The following is an 18,477-nucleotide window of genomic DNA, read 5'->3' on the forward strand; positions in this document are numbered from 1 at the left end:
CTAATAAAAAAGCTGCACCTGCGAAACGGAACTTAAAATTTAAAATAAGTTGATTGCATGGTTGTCAGTTGTCACGCATCGTGTCCTGTGATTGGTCAAAGGCAAAGTGTTCTCTGATTGGTTTGGACTGACGAAGCGGCGGTGAAAACGATACCTGTGATTGGTTAAAAAAGCCCCATATGCGAAATAGATTACATTTTGGAAATATGCGTCCGGCAACTGTTGGTTGCCTTTCCTTCAGAAAAGTAGAAACAATGATCTGCTTTCTTAGTGGCAATGTGGAAAAGTATAACTGCAACGGTGTTTTGTTAACAAACGCAGGCACGACGGCGAAATTATCCTGTGAAAAGAATTCGTTTCATAAAACGCAACAGTCCATTCGAACTGAATCAAAATACATTCACCACATGGCGTTGCAGTAACAAACATTTGTATTGTGAACAATATCGCTTGTTCTGTACACGGTTAAACAAGAACAAAAAAACCGCAAAACTCTTAAACAGTCGAACCCATTCAACGCACAATTGTGGAGTATCGTGTATTACAGGACAATTAAACGCAAATATCATACTGTGATTTTGAGTGACTGTGATTGCATGAACGTTTTATTTCGTCATCGTCACATGTTCAGTACTCGACCTCGATTGTCATTTGTCGCTATTTAACACCTTTTACCATATGTACAGTTACGTCATCGTCACCTTTCTCACTATATATGTTCATGTGTGTTGTAACGATACAAGAGACAATCTTACTCTCTATCAGGGACGCTGACATCTCTCTCACACGAGAGATTACCTCTCTCAGCCTAACGTATAGCTCTCTTAACGCAATAAACTAACTTTAAGGTTAAACCGCCATCTTCCTCATTGGACTAAGCCTAGACAAGCAGTAGCTCAGATAGCCAAGGACCTAAGAGTGCATAACATCTACAGCGAAAAATACTTCTGTAGTAATAAGTACGACGTCAACAGGACCAACCCCTACACAATCATCGAATCTGTAGAATACAACTCATTACGCCAATGTAACAACAACTTAAATGACTTGGAAATTGAGATTAAGAACTTTACATAGTTGAATTGATTGTTTTTATGTCGGCATTCTTTATGCATAAAGGGCTGCAATTCTGTAACCCTATATGCCTGCGTAATGGCGAAAGAGGTGTAAACTAGCAAGTCAATGAAGAGATTCTACTGAGACTTTGATACTCTCATCCTCGCGTTTATATTCCCTGCTCATCAGTCTTATTCGCACCGCAGCACCAAAGATTCAAGTTCTAAGCGGTGGTTAACGAAATATACCAGTTTTTAATTTTTTAATGTTGGCCTCATACAAATTTTGGTTTTTTAACATTTATTTTCACTCGAGCTGGATTAAATACCGATGCTGTACCACCTTCTCCTTCCGTTAAAAAACACACAGTCAAGAAACACATAAAAGTAATAATTCAATATTTACACGTGAAATTACCATCACAGATAATTTTACCCATATTCGCATTGCATATTATGTCTCGTAGACATGGATTTGTGCGCTATTCAAATGCAGGACATACACGACAGCCTTACATTTACAATTTTGCAACTACAATGATTTAAAGAAGTTGACGAACTCTCAGAATTTAGAAAATTTATTTGTAATTACAAAAAATAGTTAAGCTTCTGGTTTTTATAGATAAGAACATACAACGCATCTTATTTCCCTTACACTAACATAAGGCTCGCATGGCATATTATTACTACAACTTATTTTAGACACATAAAGATAAGCTCCGTTCTGGTTTCCCTTACTTCCATGAATAGCCTGTGGTGTATCATCAACACAAATGTGACTGGATGAATGCTTTGTGTCTGAGTGACCTCCAGTCATTATGTAACCTGTGTATTCGATCGTCCAACCATCAGGACAAGTCTCACGACTTGGTATCATCAACTGGAAACGTAACATTTTGTCGTTGTTATAACATCAGACAACGCATGTATGTAATTACTTTACTCGGGCTTCTAACAAAGCAAACTGCGCATGGAACTCCTTGATATTGTAAAACTCCTTCTTCAATCAACGAAAGATCAAACAATCCGTAAAATGAGGAGGAGTCGCGATATTCCACGCCGTACACATATGACGAACCTAAAATAAATAAAAAATTATGGTGACAGGTGGTTGGTAACTTACGTGTTACGTCTTGAATAAACCACAAACAAACAAAACTTCAACTTTTATAAGTTTCTATTTTAACACGTGAGTTGCGCTCAATAGAAGAGCGAGCCGAGTTAGATAACGTGTTTATATGAAAAAAACTGTAAATTGACAAATCTGTTCACAGTCTGACTATTAACGTTATTAACTAGCTGCATTTTAATTTGTAGCTTTATGTGCCGCTAACCATTTCCTTTTTTTGACATTGACTTTAAACAAATTGTTTATTTAAATAAAGGTTCATTTTGCACAACTGATTAAACCCGTTTCTTATTTAGTTAAACCTGCAGTATATTAAACATTTAATCTAAAATGTTGTTGGTACAGCATGAAGTGCGCGCGTAACAGGCGAATCGACATTTTACAAAATAAATATAAATGACCTGAAAGTCCGGTAGTATAATGTCCAGGTGTGTAGGTCGGATCACTGTGCAGGCACAAAAAGTCAGAACCACCACCGACATGAGAATAATGAGATCCGCCAGCGTAACCTAAACAAAATCATATATTTTATCGGCAAAATTTGAAAATTGTATGACTTACCTTCATAAACAAGTTGTGTTCCATCTTTGATCGGACAGTCTCTTCTACCCCACCTAATGTACGTTGTTCCTAAACAGAGATAACATTGAACTGAAACAAAAGCTGTCTGTACAGTTCAAAAGCACTACATATTTTCGTTACCTTTGCCTCCCAGTTCAGTGTCGCTGAGATTTTCCTAAAAAACAATACCATGTTTAAAAATCAAATCCCGTCCCGTGTTACTAGATGTTGATTCGATTGTGAAACAAGTTTAACTTAAATGCTGTTTTAACACTAGCGTTTATGTACATGATCAGATATTGTTTTGGGTTACATGTTTCAGGTTAAATCTTTTCACTAAACAATCATTTGAGAATAACATTCTCCTGACTATGTTAATGCAGTATTAAACGCAGAATTTTTTGGCATAGAACGAATACATATTATTCAACATTTTTGAATATCTTACTGATGGTGTTCTTTTTCTAATAAGGTGTTTTTTTTCATTCTGGTTATTGAAGGATTCTTGCTGCTGTTGCAGGCGCCAAAGTTTATCTTTCACGTTAGTTTCAAGACTGTGGTAAAAAGGAAACATGAGGAGTAAATGTTTAATAACTTTTCAAATGAACCATATAAATTTGTTTTGCTATCTTTCCGGATGTAAAAATACTTAGGCATACCTTTTAAAATTCCTGAACACCTGGTGTGTCAAAACTACAAGCGATAGAAGTCCACTTACAAGAATAAATGTTGCTAACATTAGAGCCTTGTAAGAAACTGTACGAACAGGTCTCGCATAACGTTGAAACTTCATCTTTCTTAGTCAAAATCTTAGCAATCAATTCATTGAGACCAAGAGTTGAACGCGAAGCAGAAGTAACTCTTACGTTTTTGAAACCGTGGGAAAACATTCAAATTAAAGCAAGGGTCGGTTAAAAACAGCAAAAAATGGTGTAAAACACATAATAAACATGTTTTTCGTCATGTAGGTGCGCAGGTTATCAATCGTCGTCAATTTTAACTGTTTGCTGAGGCAACTTTAAAATGGGCAATGCAATTTAGTCCCGAAGACTTGCAAAACAACCGTTTGGAAAATCTGAATGTTTTTCTTTCTTTCTCAATAACATGAAAAAACACTTTCAACCGAAAAATGTTGGGCGATTTAAAACATTGTGCGTTAACTTATTATATTGCGCACGGTCAGCGGAATAATACATGGATTTAATAAAGACTTTGTCAACACTGGTTGTCTAGGTCACGTGAGGGATTTGGCATCTGGGTTGCACATTCACTGCGTGTTTCTTTGCTACCTTTGCTACATGGCTGCAACATTGACTGGTGTTCTTTCTTAGTGGGAAAAGTTACAAGAATTAACCGATTTCTTACTGCCACTCAAATGCTGGAAGTGAAGAAAAGTTGTGTCATAAAATCGCCCGTAGGAACCATCTCGCCACATGGTGTCGCAGTAACAAACATGTTTATTGTGAACAATGTCGCTTTTTCTGTACACGGTTGAACAAGAACAAAAAAACGCAAAACTCTTGAGCAGTCGAACTCATTCAAGCGAACGCACAATAACCGAATCTGTAGAAGACAATTCATTACGCCAATGTAACAGCAACTTAAATGACTTGGAAATGAAAATTCGAAACTTTACCATTTGTAAAGTATTCTGAGTTGTGTTGATTTGTCACTCAAAAATAAAAGTATATTGATTTTGTGTTTGTTAAATTGATTTTTTGAAAAAAATGACGGCAATCATTCTGCGTTCTGCGCGGTGCATATATTATCCCGGAACATGCAGGGGCGATAATTGCGAGAAAAAAAAACGTAACAAAATCGTAAAGGAAGACTGATTATCAACTCAACAACAAAACCGAAAAAAAGAAAACATTAAACTTTTCTGTTGTTCAGCCTTCGACCAAAACACGCACAACAAACAAACAAAACATTCCCTGCGACAAATAAATACCGCCATGACGTCATTCTTGCGACGTCATGCGGGGCAAATGGCAAGGAGACGGTCACAGAAATATGGCTGGCAGTTAGGACGGATGACTGCATGTAAAGTTGGGGTGATAGCAGCTTGCAGGAAAGGAAATTTCTAGTGGGTCTACATCAGTGGTCGGCAACCGCCCGTCCGCGGGTAGCTCGTTACCGGGCCGCATAATTTTCAGGGTAAATGCTTTCAATCATTTTCCTTGTGCATCTCGAGGATGATAAACAAATTTAGGCGTTTTTATTACAGAATATTTGTAGTTTTTTGAAGTCCGGTCCGTGATAAAATTTCACTTTCAAAAGCGGTCCGCAGTGCAAAAAAGGGTTGCCGACCCCTGGTCTACATCATGATTTGCGACTTGCAGTAAAGGTCCTTTCAAACAGTTGTGTGTTGCGATACCAATAAGTATTTTTTGTAAGGAAGCTGTTTGTTATTGGAAAAGACTACTATAGTTTCTGCTCTAGGCAGTCTATTTAAAACTACTTTAAATATTGCAACCAAGAGATAATGATTTTTGTACACAATGTCAACGTACATGAATGATGATGGTGATGAATGGTCAATGGTTATGTTTCATAAGATAACCGGGGCAGTGTTGTCTAAATACAAATGAAAGCATTTTTACCTGAAAGAATAGACGTGTGATGGAAGTATGATTGGCGAGATAGCCTTTTAAGGAGAGGTTATTACATTTGCGCCGAAAATTCGGCACAGGTCATTGGTGACAACTATAATAAATGATTGTAATCAGCTCTACATATAGACGACAGTCTCAGCTCTTCGTAGCACTGCGTTACACCTTACAAATCACGACGCAGCAAAAACGGCAATATCAGCAACTTTCAACTGAGCAGCAACAGAGGCAGCGTATCCGGGGTTTGCTAGAGGGCTAATTACATTGTTTGCAGGCCGTCCAACTGACAGGCCGCATTTAGTGTCGACTACAGGCACTAACCGTATAAAACGTTGTGGATAGTAACAGTTCTCCAGCGCCCAATCTTGGTGAGCTTTTTTACGGCAATACCGCGCGTTAAGCCGGGATAGTTTTTTATCCACTTGTGCCGCGTGATGGCGATAGAGGTGTTAGACCAGCAAGTCGGAGAAGAGATCCTGCAGCGAGTTTGATCTCCTCATCCTCATCTTTCGATTCCTCGCTCATCAATCTCTTTCGCATCCGGGCGCTCCTCCTACTCGCAAGAACCATCTTCTTTTTCTTGTCATCCTTTAATCTCGGTGGCAACCGTCGTCCCGACGATCGGGTGTTATATTGTGAAGGCGAAGAACTGTCGCGGAACGTGATCCTTGGCCTATCCAGAATCTCCTGCCTATCACGTGATTTCATCGGCAGCGGTGATTGGATGATTTTTCGTTTACGCTGTACGCGTGACACTTTCGGCGAGTCCTTTCCGCTGTCGACGTCGCTGTTCTTCTGTTCCCGCTTTACTGCCACTTGGGGTTTCTTTGCTTTTTGAGACACAGCTTGCTTCTTATTTGAAGCTGCGAGCCGAACTTTAAGCTTGCGCTTGCTGGGCGACAATTTCTTTGATTTATTTTTCTTCGCGTCTTCTTTCGATGACCCACTTCGGTGCGATGACGATGAGCTAATCTTTCTTTTCTTTTCCGTTGATTTTCCCACATCTGAGCTGCGCTTGCGTTTTCGATCCTTCATCTTATAACTGCGCATACTGCTGAACCCGCTGTCGAACAACTTCTGGGAGGCCTCGTCTTCCTCCGTGACGTCGCCTTCCGTGACGTCATCGATGACTAATCCATGATCGGCCTCGTCATCCGAAGAACCCCAGTCTCCCGTCTCAAACTCGTAAGCGGCGTCTGGTGCCGATTTGTCGCTTTCCGGTGAAGCGCATCGCTCCTCTCGCTCCTCCTGGGCGCTTCCGGAGGTGGTGGAGCTCGCGCAGGAGTAGTTGTGATCCTGGGATGTCCCGGTGATAACAACCTGCTCATCAGGAGGAAACTCGCCCTTGCCACTGTAGAAGAAAATCAAGTTTTCTTCTTGTTTGTAAGCTTAGCGTGGCTGCATGAATTCTACTAACTTACTAATGTTTGCCATGACAGCTGACTTTCGTACAAACGAAAACAAAAAACTTGGTTGGTTTACAGTAATCGATATGCGACAATTGGAAAACAGTTTTTTTAATGCAGCCGTTTTAAAATCAGTATATTTACTTTGTAAGTAAAAAAGGTTATCATGCACCACGTTAGGGCCGCTTGGCGACTCAGCGTTTGGTCCAAATACACATATTCATAACGGCAGGCATTCACATATATGCATATATATAAATGCATAACTGCAGGTGCATAAGTAGCGATGTGCACTTACAAAAATTGTGGGTCATAGGTACAATGAAAATTCAACCATGAGTATTCGACTTACGATAACTTTTCTTTCCACTCCGGATCACGACAAATTTCGTCCTGCAGTTCTTTTAGTGTGTTGGTTATAGAATTACTGCGCTTCGGTGATTCTGTAATAAACACATCAAATCATTTATGTTCGTGCTTAACCCAGAGTTTCTCAACCAGGGTTCCTGAGAATCACATGGTTTCAAACAATATCCTAAGGAGTCTAAACCAAGGAGATAAGCTGCGCAAAGGCCTCCTGTGCCGAGCAATGCTATGTTATTGAATCACATAATTCAAAACAATTTGGCGTTTTTTAGCGATTGTTTACGCACAATCCTTGAATTTTCTTCACTTTAGCTGTCCATATAAAATTATGAGATTAAAGCTTTTTTGCGCAGAGTTTACTTAAAACATGCAGTTTTTGTGATTCCGCAAGGTTATGGCCAACCTTTAACAGGAATGTATACAAAGTTAACATGTCAATTGCATTATTTATACCCTGCTATAATCAAATTATGTACTGGCCAATTTTCACGTATTATTTTGTTTTCGAATACTAATTTACTTGTTGGTAACGTTAACATGCAAGATATAAAACCAGCCGCACGGATGATATATAAGCAGAAATCTAAAGAAACATCGAATATCATAGTTTGTCAATGTGAGGAAAACGTAAAATCCTAAACCACTACAGTTTGTGTGTAGGCTCAGCAACAGAACTGTCCATCACTGTATTAAGCGAAAAGGGTTTCTGTTTACCTTTGTTATCCGCGTGCTTGATAAGGAGGTGCTCGAGACCCAACATTACCGCGCATTACACCTAACTCCGCAAGGTACTCACGTTAACTGACAGGAATTAATGCCACAAGTAGGTAATAATTGAAAGACTGAAATTTCGGTTTCTAGTTATAAACTACTGCGGGCAGTTTTTTCGGTTTGACTGCATGGCGAAGTTAAAGAAAGGATGGCCAATGGTTAAGTTGCCTTGGTTTGATACCGTGATTACTTACGTACCGTTACTGAACACGGTTTTACCAATACGTGTATAATATTTAATTGTAAAGTAACATCATGGACAACCTGTAAACTTTTGTAAAACTTAGGAGGACAAAACTTACCGTTTCCACGAAGGCCCATTAGGTTAAGAGCAGCCGAAGCCATGTCGGGATCTATGAATAAAAAACAACGGTAATAAATCAACTGAACGTGATGAAATCAAAGTTGTACAGAAACGCAAAATGGGTTGTGTCCTAGACTAAAATGACTATTGGTAAATAACTAATATACGCGTTTAGAGTTTAGATTAATGAGAAACTTTTTGAAAAGAGCCTATGAAATCAAAAGTTTTTAAAAAAAATGCTACGATGCCACTCCAACACAACGTAAAAAAGGTGCCACACGAAAATCAACATTACATCATCAGGGAACAAAAGAGTTGGGGAAATAAGGGAATTCACGTCTTACAAAACAGATTCGGCACAAAAGCAAATAGTACATACTGAGAGATAGATCGGAATGATATGTGTACCCGGCAAGTTATCGTTGCTTTGAAATGTCCTAAAACCCATAAATTTTAGCTAAATATATGATTTACTTTGGTGTTTAGAGTGAAAAAAGTTTGGTCCGAAAGAAACCAGGCACCAAACATAAGTTTCAGGTCCTACGACAACACAAACAAACCGGTTACGGCAGACGTTTGGTGAAACCAGACACCGACAGCCTATGTATTCCATTTTGTGTAATTAACAAAGCATCAAAAACAGTCGTCAAATCGCATTGTGACGTCATCATTGCCATTGTGTGCCGCCAAAAAGGGCGGGAAATTCGCCACGTGGGCTCGGCGTGAAATTGTGTGTCAAGTGGGATATATTTGGATTTGCAATTGGAACAAAGTTAATGATTTACCAGAATCTACAGGTATATGTGTAAGGCAGGATACCAATTTTGTAGACAAGCGAGCGCCAGCGATGCCCAAAATCTGCAATTTTTACCTTCAAACGTTTTGCTTTTTTTCATTACATTTTATGTGGATAGAGATAATGGTGCAAAGAGCTTTTGCAAACCAATAAAAAACGATTTATATTGTGTAGGCGCTTTTCACCGATGGTACGGTCCTGCACCAAACCCTTAGTTAAACAAAACTTTATAGCCGGTTAATTGAAAAGTTAAATCAAATACAAACGATCAAAGTAAGTACCTAAACGCCATAAAACCTGGGGCACTACAATAACCTAATACAAACTGGGTGAACGGCCTAGATCAAACAAAGAGAAATGACGCCCCAGGATGGTAACAATTGCTTTTACACCTATTTCAGAAATCCGTGCACATCACAATACGTTCATGACTCAGCAGTTTTTAAAAAATCTCAGAATTTACCACTTTCGTGGACTTTTAGGTAAATAGTCTTTAAAATTCTGTTATTTAACGACATGTTTTTACGGAAAAACGTAAGGTCGGTGAGATTACCTTGACACCCCATGGCAATTAGGATAGACAACTGTCTGTAATGTAGGGGTGCAATAAAGTTTTTTCACATTAAAATCGGGTCCGGTACGTAAAAATCTATAAATAATTTACTCCCGATATTTGTCGACATAATTAAATCAAATTTTATAACGACACATAAAATAATTTCAATGTAGTATAGGTGAAACTAATTTTAACCAAAGAGTCTGTGACAAACAATTACGTTACTTGTATTGTTTAAAAGATGCCAATCAACGCCGGAATTCGGGTGATTTTGCTGTTTTTGTACTTGGAAACGATAAACGTAACGCTCGGTTAGTTACATTGTTCGAAATCAGCCAACCCTTTCAGGAGCAGCGGTGGATCAGGCTTCCCGCCTAAATTAAAACTTCCCACACATTTCTTGCTTTGTATCGAGTTACAAGTCCCTGATGGGCGGAACAAAACGTAGCGATCGTGATAAAGCAACTTGAAGGCCTTTTCCAACTCAAACCACAGGACCATAAAATTTTTACCGTTTCAATTTAAGCAAAATTATTCAAAGTTTATTGAAAAGTAATGTTTTTCAAATCTTGTCGAGAGATATGTCAAAGACATGCAATTTGCTACGTTTGAAAGAAGGGGACTGATATTCTAAAGCCCGTTGAGCCATAATAGCGTAAAGGCCCTTATAAATTGTCACGCCCAACCTAACAGTCAATATCCCAACAATCAAAAATCGCTCATTTGCGTGCAAATCCAAGTGGTTGATCGGATAGTTCGTGAGCTATTTGATGCGGAATCGCACAGTTTAAAGTGTCCGTTGGTATTCGTTTGGCTTTGGGTTCGAACGCTTGGTGTGATCTTAGGTATTTGGGGTTTATGACTGATAACGTCTTTAGTGTTGCGCGTTTGTTTTGGTGACGGCAGTCAAGCATGACCGGAGCTTAAATTGTTATTCGGTCACGTGAATATTCGGTGTGGAAAGGCGCCACAAACAAATTTCGATGTTAGGGAACAACACGTCGGTTATTGTTTTGTTTCTACAATATTTTTTAAAGTGACTTTTACTGTATGCGAACACAAAGCAGTGGTTCTTTAATGGTAGTTTGAAAGCCACAAAAGGCATTTCAATAATCTTAGCATGACGCCTGAGCAATTTTTGAATTACTTGAAAATGTTGTTCTGGTCTTAAAAATTTTGCCGTTTTTATCCGATCACTTCTATCAAGACAAAAAATACACTATCGTTTGGTCAATTGCCTGGAATACATAGATTAACGATTCATCATAGCTCCACCCAATACATTTTACAACCAGCAGACAAATAGGTCACGTGTGCAAATAGGGGATCACGTGACACTAGTGGAGTAGGTCAATAAACGCTTTGTCCAGTTGTTCGGTGATTGCACCACACGCACAGACAACAACTAACAAAAAGAGCGGTGTAACTTTATGATCCCAAGGTCCAACAATATTGTGTTAAACAGAACAGGAACTTGATGAATGCGCATGAAACAACAACGCACAAAATGGAAAGTGCGGTTTTTCCTAGCAGCACGGGGATAAGCGTGGCAAGTGGTCATTGCGACTGGACCCAATAAACCGATTAAGAGAGCGTGACATTAGGAATGAGCTTTCGTCGGCTCGCAGCACAGCGGACAGGGTATGAGAGTGGACTCGCTGTGAGGATTAGTGTGTCGCCAAGAGGTCAAATTCCAATCACGGCTTATGTAATTTCAAGTAAAGTTCTTGGTTACAATCCACACCACATATATATTTTCATTAATACGTAAGAAGTATCGTGGTATAATGAAAAACCATTCCGGGCTCAAATCTTAGTTTGAAACTGTACGCCTCGCACAAACGATATCAAACCTTTGAACTTGACTTTATTAGTAATCCACAAAGAAGGTATGCTAACGAGAGGCTATGTTTAACTTAAGCTTTACAAGTGCAGAGTTGTACCTGACAAATATTGACCGACATTTGTAGATATGTTTCCTATGAGTGCGTGGGTTGCGTGTGTCCTATGTAACAGTCGTGTGCCAGTAAACAACCGTCCGGACAGGCTATTTTCCTGATGCGTTTGCGAATCAAGTGTTTTATTTATATTCAAAAATGTTTTTTAACTAGCATTCGTGACGAGTGCACTAAAAAGCGAAACATGTTCGAAAGGAAATGTACAACCTATGTTAACAAACTGCTAGAAACCACATCTCTAATGCAACTAACCACCGGGCCTGGTCTCATAAGCACTGCAAAACAAGGTTTCGATCGAACGTCAGGGTTGCTAGGCAACACCCTAGTCCCCAAGGACGCCAAATGTCGAAAGCGATGGTACGCAACATATGTCAGCATATTTCCACACTTGAATTGAACAAAGCTAAGGCGAATGGCAACAAGTGTGTTGTTGTGGCGTGATTCGCTGTTTAAACACTATCTCTTCCGTTTTGTCCATATGTAAGTCAAGGTTGTTAACGAACAAAAAAAAGACTTGGACTTTAAATTTTCTAGACTGCTTTTAATCAGTAATTTTAGGCGAAAAAATTTCATTTGGTACAGGGTACTATAACCATGATAAAGGTCCTTTTTATTCTGAATTATTGACAATGAAACAACAGAAAGGTTTGCAAAAACAACATGAATTATGTTGCAAAAATAACTCTTTTTACCAAACTCTTACCATTCTGTGCCATAAATAAAAAGTGCAGATGATTCATATACCATTTAAAACAAAGCAGGCCTATAGAATTTTTTTTCACAGCAATAATACAATTATTATCCACTTTTGGTCACCAAGCCCTTACCCAGCATAGTAGCACTGGTAACACGACAACAAACAGATCAACATACCCTCACTTAAACCAATTGGAGGACCTACTTAATTCCTATTCCATTGACCACCAAAACACACATGTCAAGCATGTATTACTACAAAATTTAATTTGATTAAAGGACTGATTGATGTACAGTAATTTTAAATCAGTATTTCGTTATAATTTAATAAATCATTAAAAAACAAAACTGATTTTGCGCACATAATGTTGTTTTTCAGCAACATAATTGATCACCCCAAAATGAAAAATCAATCTGCCATCATGCAAACATTGATCACATCGACTTATTGTGGATAAAGCACGTTTCAACAGCCGTGGGTCATGGTTAACTTCACATGTTACAGGGGCTTCCGTAGTGTTAGGGGGTGTTGGCACACTGGTTACCATGGGTACAAAAATGCCCGCTTTGTCACACAACAAAACTATCATAAACCTACCTGCCCATAAGTTGCCACTTGGTGGAAAACTAGGACTCCATGAAGGTACACGACCAGTGTGGACTCTAAAAATTGATAAGATTTAGTGCTTGGGAATATATCAAACTTCTTCCAAAATTTACAGTTGTCCAATTGTTACTATTACACCAACTTGATAAACAAGTAAACAATAGTACCCTATTCGCTATATTATACCTATTGATATTTATGCTTCTTACCCTGGCAACAAGTTGGCAAGATTTGTCAGTGACAGGGGTTGCCCAATACCAGTTGGATGCAAATATGGGTAAAATGGGGTTCGTTTTAATGCTTGAACCAGATTTGGGCGATAGGCTGGGTCGATGCACCACAAAGAACCCTTTACTGTATCCTGAAACACAAGTACAAATTTCAGCCCATGGGTAAGCTATTGTGTAACAACGTTTTGAAACTAATCTCCGTGAATGCACACAATCATATGCTACAATAAAATAACAGGGTGAAGTAATCCTACTGAACTCAAAGATGTTTTTTTACATACAAAATGCAGTGATTCGGAAAATTGCAAAATGACATCACACAATTCTTTAGGACTTTACAAGAATATATCGTTTTTACACAGAATATGCCACCAACAATATTTGCCAAAAATTGAACTTACTTTTCCTAAATCCTTGGTTTCAGCTTTTTTAAAACATCTGTTTAATGAAAGGTTATGTCTTATGGAGTTTTTCCAACCAGACGGAGCAGTTCGGAAGTAAGGAAAATGTCGACAAACCCAGTTGTATATGTCCTAAAATGTTTTTAATTGCAGTGATTTAACTAGTTTATCTCACCCTTGTGGTTTCAAAATAAATACTGTAGTACATATTTAAACTAAATATTTATCACTACCTACCTTAACCGGTAACTTCTTTTCTTTAGAATCTTCTACTGCCATAAATATCAAACAACTAAATGAGTAGGGTGGTTTACTCATTGGATTGTACTCTGTTTGTACACTATTCCGTCCATTGTTATGAGTCTACAAGGAATAAAAACATTGAAATTTTAGACAGAAAGCATGCTGAATAAAATACATGTTCAGAATTCTATCTAACCTGTCTGTCAACTTTTGAAGTTGCAGTAAAAATGCCTTTGTTGTTTTCTTCTTCACTATCTGTATCATCACCGCTTAAACTGATGCCAGGGTCATCTGGGTTGCACTTTCTTATCGTCTTGAAAAGCTCCTTGTTATCACTACTTAGCCATGAGAGACTCCTTAAATCATTATCTACATCCTCATGGTGACTATTTAAAGTGTCCAGAGTGTTTGTTTTGGTGTCCACTTTGTTTTGAGTTTCCAATACACCAGACAGTCCAAGGTTTGACGAAACTGTTGACATGAATTTGTTTAAATCTCCATACTCTGTGGTTTCTTTGTTTTGATCTGGTTTACACAGGCTATTAGGTTGTGTTGGTGAGGTAGGTGTTGGGTTCAATGGAGAATTCTGCATGTCCAATATGTTGGTTGCTGGATTGTCATTTGGGGCTTTTTGACTTGAAACAGTCATTCGAAATGTTGCTGGCTTATCAAGGCTGTTTTTATCTATCATAGGCTTTTTCTTTGATGATAAACACAACTTCATTGGAATAACAATTCGATTTCCAATTGTCTTGAAAACATCTGGCTTGCTAGCATTCTGATGGCTTTTCAAAACTTTGAACAGGTTTAGTTTGGAAGCAATGGGTACAACAGATTTTCCGATAGGTGACTTTTTACTGTCGCAACCATTTACAATTGTATTGCATACAACAAAGTTTTTTGTGCGTTGCGTAGCAGCAGGTATTGCAACTGTTCGTGGTTGTATTGCAGCAGACTCAGGCCTGCCTTTGTCAGGGGGCATCATGTCGGATAGTTAAAGCAGTATCGTGCCCTGGAAACAACACAAATTTTAATTTACTACAAAAATTGCTTACAATAACAAATACTCTGTTTGAACACAGCAGACCATATTATTTTGCTTGCAATAAGTAATAGAGTAAAATGTGCTGTGAGTAAAAACGTGGTGCTGTATCACTCTTCAAACAAAAGGTAAACCAGTAAACAAAAGGCTTTCAATGTACTATAATACAATCCGCAGAGGAGGCCACAAACCAGGTAATGTCCAGTATCCAAACGCCACAGTTTATAAAAACCAATGCAAATAAAATAAAGCGCTCCTGTTTCCTGCTAAGGACGAAATTCGCGCCAAAGTGCTAAACAAATAACCTTGCGGTTCTGTGCCCTGTTCTATTCCGTTGAATCTGATGTTAAAAATCAAAGACCGAACGTAGTTTGCATCGATTTTAGCATGTAAATGGCAACTCGACGTTCTCTTCGTCGATAATAGTGTGATTTGAAACAGGCCAGGCCTTCAGGCAATGTCACTCGACCTCTTTGCCTCTCTCTCTCTTGCTGTAAGTTACCGACGCAAAACACGACCAGTATTCACAGCCTTGATTTTGTTACTCTTAGGGCCTTATGTGTGTTCTTTTAACTGTGGTCTCAATGTTACCCACAAATGATTTTCACCATTTCCCAACGAGGGTCAAGACACATAACACGCAAAAATTCAAGACGAACTAACGACACAACCTAACATCGTTTTGTATCATACGATTTTATAATACTTGAAACAACTTATGTTTTAAAGAAAATAACTTGCATGCGTCTGTGCAAATATGTTTAACTCGGGCATAACACAGCAACCGCTTGACACATAACGTGAAAGAAAAGCTGCAACAGACTCATGCATGCGTGCATCGCGTTTCCAAATACAACACAATGTCGCTAACTCGTGTCGCCAAGCACACACACACACGCGCGTACAGTTAAACTGCCACCAACGATTAACACTGATTGAAAGCGGATAAAACGCGCACCATGCTAATGCACGACCCCGTCGCTATAGCAACCAGGAAGAAACCCGATCATGCGAGTTTCCTGCCCCGAGCCACGTCATTGCTGGTCGCTATGAGCAACAGCGAAGCAGCTTTAGGCGACGCTTTACAAAGTTTTGGGCAGAAGAGACGTAAACGAATTAGGTTTGGTATTGGCCTATACTTTCGATACTTTTAGGCAAATATATATTATACGTAATGTTACCATTCATACAAATTGAAGCATAAATATATCAATAATTTCGTTTCAGATACCATATTACCGCATCTAGCAACAAGAAAATATCCTAATTATTATGCCAAAACCAAATACCAAACGAATAATACGACTCTTGAAACTTCAATTTGTCACTATACTTGTTTCACTTACTGGCTTAAAAGAAACTTTCTAAACTGTAGCGTCCAACTTTAAACCTGGTTATTGTCAATTTAAACTGTCTAGTACCTAACAAGCTAACACCTCATAATGTTGAAATCGAAAAAGAAGTAAGAAAAAGTATGGACGCCGGCGCTAGACTTAAAACGCGTTAAAACTGACGACGCGCAAGTAGAGAGGAAAAGTTTCGTTGAATAATTGGCGGCTATAGCCTCTGGCTTCATCCATTTACCTTAAAACAACCGACTACGTCAAAGGACTGAAACTTCTTCGAGCTTGAAGGCGCCATGCACCAGTGCGTTTCAATCCCTAGGGCGACGCAAGAAGCGAGATGAGATTTCACAGCAAGAGCTGAGCGACAACGCATTCTGGTCAATTTTTATGCTCTAAGATTTAAAAGAGAGGCTTCGTTGCAAGATACCAACTTTAGACACTGACAAAAAATACACTGGACCCATTGAAATTAAGTAAAGAACTTTTTCCACACATCGCTGTTGAAAACCGACTCACATACTGTCCTTAAAAACAATCACTATCATAAACACTGGTATAAACTTCCAATACAACATTCAATTTAAACACACATATATCAAAGACGCACAGGGCCAAACAGCTGAAAGGAAATAATACTTTAACTGAGCTAAAATGCTATTGTTACTCGTTTGTTTCACAGACGTGTCACTTTTCACAAGTCATGCGTTGTTCTAACTTCTAACTCTAACAACTCACTCAGATTCCAAAAATCAAAGGCGGGCATGAGGTGCAAGAACCCGTAAAACGCCAATCATGCAGTGGCGAAGAGAGATAATAGACCCCCGTCGCGTCCGCAATGTATCAAATATGGCTGATTAAGACGCAGCTTACAGTCAGTAAACAGTGCCCGTCATGGCGTGTGAAAGACTCCATGTGGGGTCTTTGTGCGTTGGATGATCTGGGAAGTATAATATTGGAGTCTTTGTGGCTCGACGCGTGCCAATACACAGTCGCTACAAAATCCAACATATCTGAGATGGAAAATAGTATTAATTTTTCACCTTTTAAAGATCAAAAAGCAAGAAAAACTGTTGAGAATCTAAACAATCTACTACTTGTTTATTTAAGGTAACCGCAAAAACATCTGTGGTTAACATATAGGTTGTGATTGTACTTGCGTATGCGCTATGTACACAAGTACTGAGCTGGTACGACTGCTTCGGACATTGCAGGCGAAACGAAACAACCCAAACCGAAACCTAATTTTAATAATTAATGTCCGACCAAAGCAGTCGAAGCGGTAACCATAACAACCTAGGTTAAATCACCTGCAGAAGCACGCTAGGTGTTTAACTTGGAAAGATTCCACCTATTGGCGAAGTTATATCTTCCTTACACAACTTTTTGTACAGTAATTTATTTGAAACAGATAAACAAAGTACTGTTTAATTACTAAAAACGTGTTTCTAACAAAAAGTCCGAAAATGGCTAGAACACAAACCACACAACCAGTTGTGGTTGATGCACAACTGTCAACACACGACAGATACTAAAACTGTTCCCTCTAGCCCTAGCTGGCAAAGTCAGTGCACATTCAATCGATACCGCAATACGCTCGACTGTCGCAAAACAATGCATGCAGGTTGACGTCACACGTCGCTATGGATACCGGCGCTTGTCAGCGTGACTACAGTGCAGCCATTTCCTGTCCGTGAGTGTGACGTGCAAGACACCGCAAAAGGAATAATGGTAGCGTATATATTACGCGCGGGGAAGATGTTTACATCAGTTATGAATTGGAATGCTGCTTGGTCGCTTGAATGTTATAAAACCGTATCAAAGCACCCTTATGCAACGTCGCCGCGCGTCAAAGTAGAAGGCCCTAAAACTGTCACGTAATTGTTACTTAGTTTTGCCCATGGCTATATGTGCCTTGTACTTATGTGTAACGTTAAATGTTTCCAACTTGTTAGTGTTAGAAAGTTCAAACTAAAATTTAGTTGTTTTTAAGATGAAAACGTTTGTTGGCATCAAATTTTCTTTTTCTGCTGGAAAAACTTCAGTTACAATATATAGAAGTAATTTAACACAAAACATTATCAAGCAGCTATCAATGTTTTTTCTTAGCAAATCATCAGCAAGCTGAGCACAACAATTTATCAACCTTGAGATGCACTAGGTGTTCCAGCAAGTATTACTGTGTAATTAAGTGGGGGCAGAGATAAAGGTTTGACCTTTCCACCTTGCTGTGTGATAAGAGATTGCTGATGATTGGTACAAAGAACCCTGTTTCATGATACACACGAATTTTTGTTGACACAACAACACAAACTTTGCTTAAGCGCATAGGAAAACAGCAAAGTCTGCTTTTGGTACATCAATTGCATTGCACAACATCTGCTAACTATATGACCTAATG

General features: G+C 38.9%; 2 protein-coding genes across 2 annotated transcripts; both read right to left on the reverse strand.

Moving 5' to 3' along the window:
- Positions 1-1,671: 1,671 nt before the first annotated feature.
- LOC145231894 (uncharacterized) lies at positions 1,672-3,538 on the reverse strand. Its single transcript, XM_080096397.1, has 6 exons — positions 3,405-3,538; positions 3,194-3,299; positions 2,746-2,851; positions 2,586-2,693; positions 1,994-2,133; positions 1,672-1,935 (listed from the first exon to the last, which is right to left on the reverse strand). Exons 1-6 carry the CDS (start codon positions 3,536-3,538, stop codon positions 1,672-1,674), a joined length of 858 nt encoding a protein of 285 aa, XP_079952523.1.
- Positions 3,539-4,184: 646 nt separating this feature from the next.
- LOC145225008 (uncharacterized) lies at positions 4,185-15,440 on the reverse strand. The gene is made up of 8 exons (XM_080091651.1): positions 13,888-15,440; positions 13,686-13,811; positions 13,449-13,580; positions 13,027-13,178; positions 12,809-12,873; positions 8,203-8,253; positions 7,116-7,206; positions 4,185-6,708 (listed from the first exon to the last, which is right to left on the reverse strand). Exons 1-8 carry the CDS (start codon positions 14,674-14,676, stop codon positions 5,772-5,774), a joined length of 2,343 nt encoding a protein of 780 aa, XP_079947777.1. The 5' UTR covers positions 14,677-15,440; the 3' UTR covers positions 4,185-5,771.
- Between the last annotated feature and the right edge of the window lie 3,037 nt (positions 15,441-18,477).

Source organism: Phallusia mammillata, chromosome 1 (genome assembly GCF_965637545.1).
Source record: "Phallusia mammillata chromosome 1, kaPhaMamm4.hap1.1, whole genome shotgun sequence".
In the NCBI taxonomy this organism is placed as follows: Eukaryota; Metazoa; Chordata; class Ascidiacea; order Phlebobranchia; family Ascidiidae; genus Phallusia; species Phallusia mammillata.

Coding starts and splice junctions, on each gene's coding strand:
- LOC145231894 (XM_080096397.1), bottom strand. CDS start 3,538: ATGAAGTTTCAACGTTATGCGAGACCTGTTCGTACAGTTTCTTACAAG. Junction 3,300..3,404: donor GTGTTCAGGAATTTTAAAAG/GTATGCCTAAGT, acceptor TTTTTACCACAG/TCTTGAAACTAACGTGAAAG. Junction 2,694..2,745: donor AACACAACTTGTTTATGAAG/GTAAGTCATACA, acceptor GATTTTGTTTAG/GTTACGCTGGCGGATCTCAT.
- LOC145225008 (XM_080091651.1), bottom strand. CDS start 14,676: ATGATGCCCCCTGACAAAGGCAGGCCTGAGTCTGCTGCAATACAACCA. Junction 8,254..12,808: donor AAGTGGCAACTTATGGGCAG/GTAGGTTTATGA, acceptor TTTTATTCATAG/ATCCCGACATGGCTTCGGCT. Junction 7,207..8,202: donor AATGGGCCTTCGTGGAAACG/GTAAGTTTTGTC, acceptor TGTTTATTACAG/AATCACCGAAGCGCAGTAAT.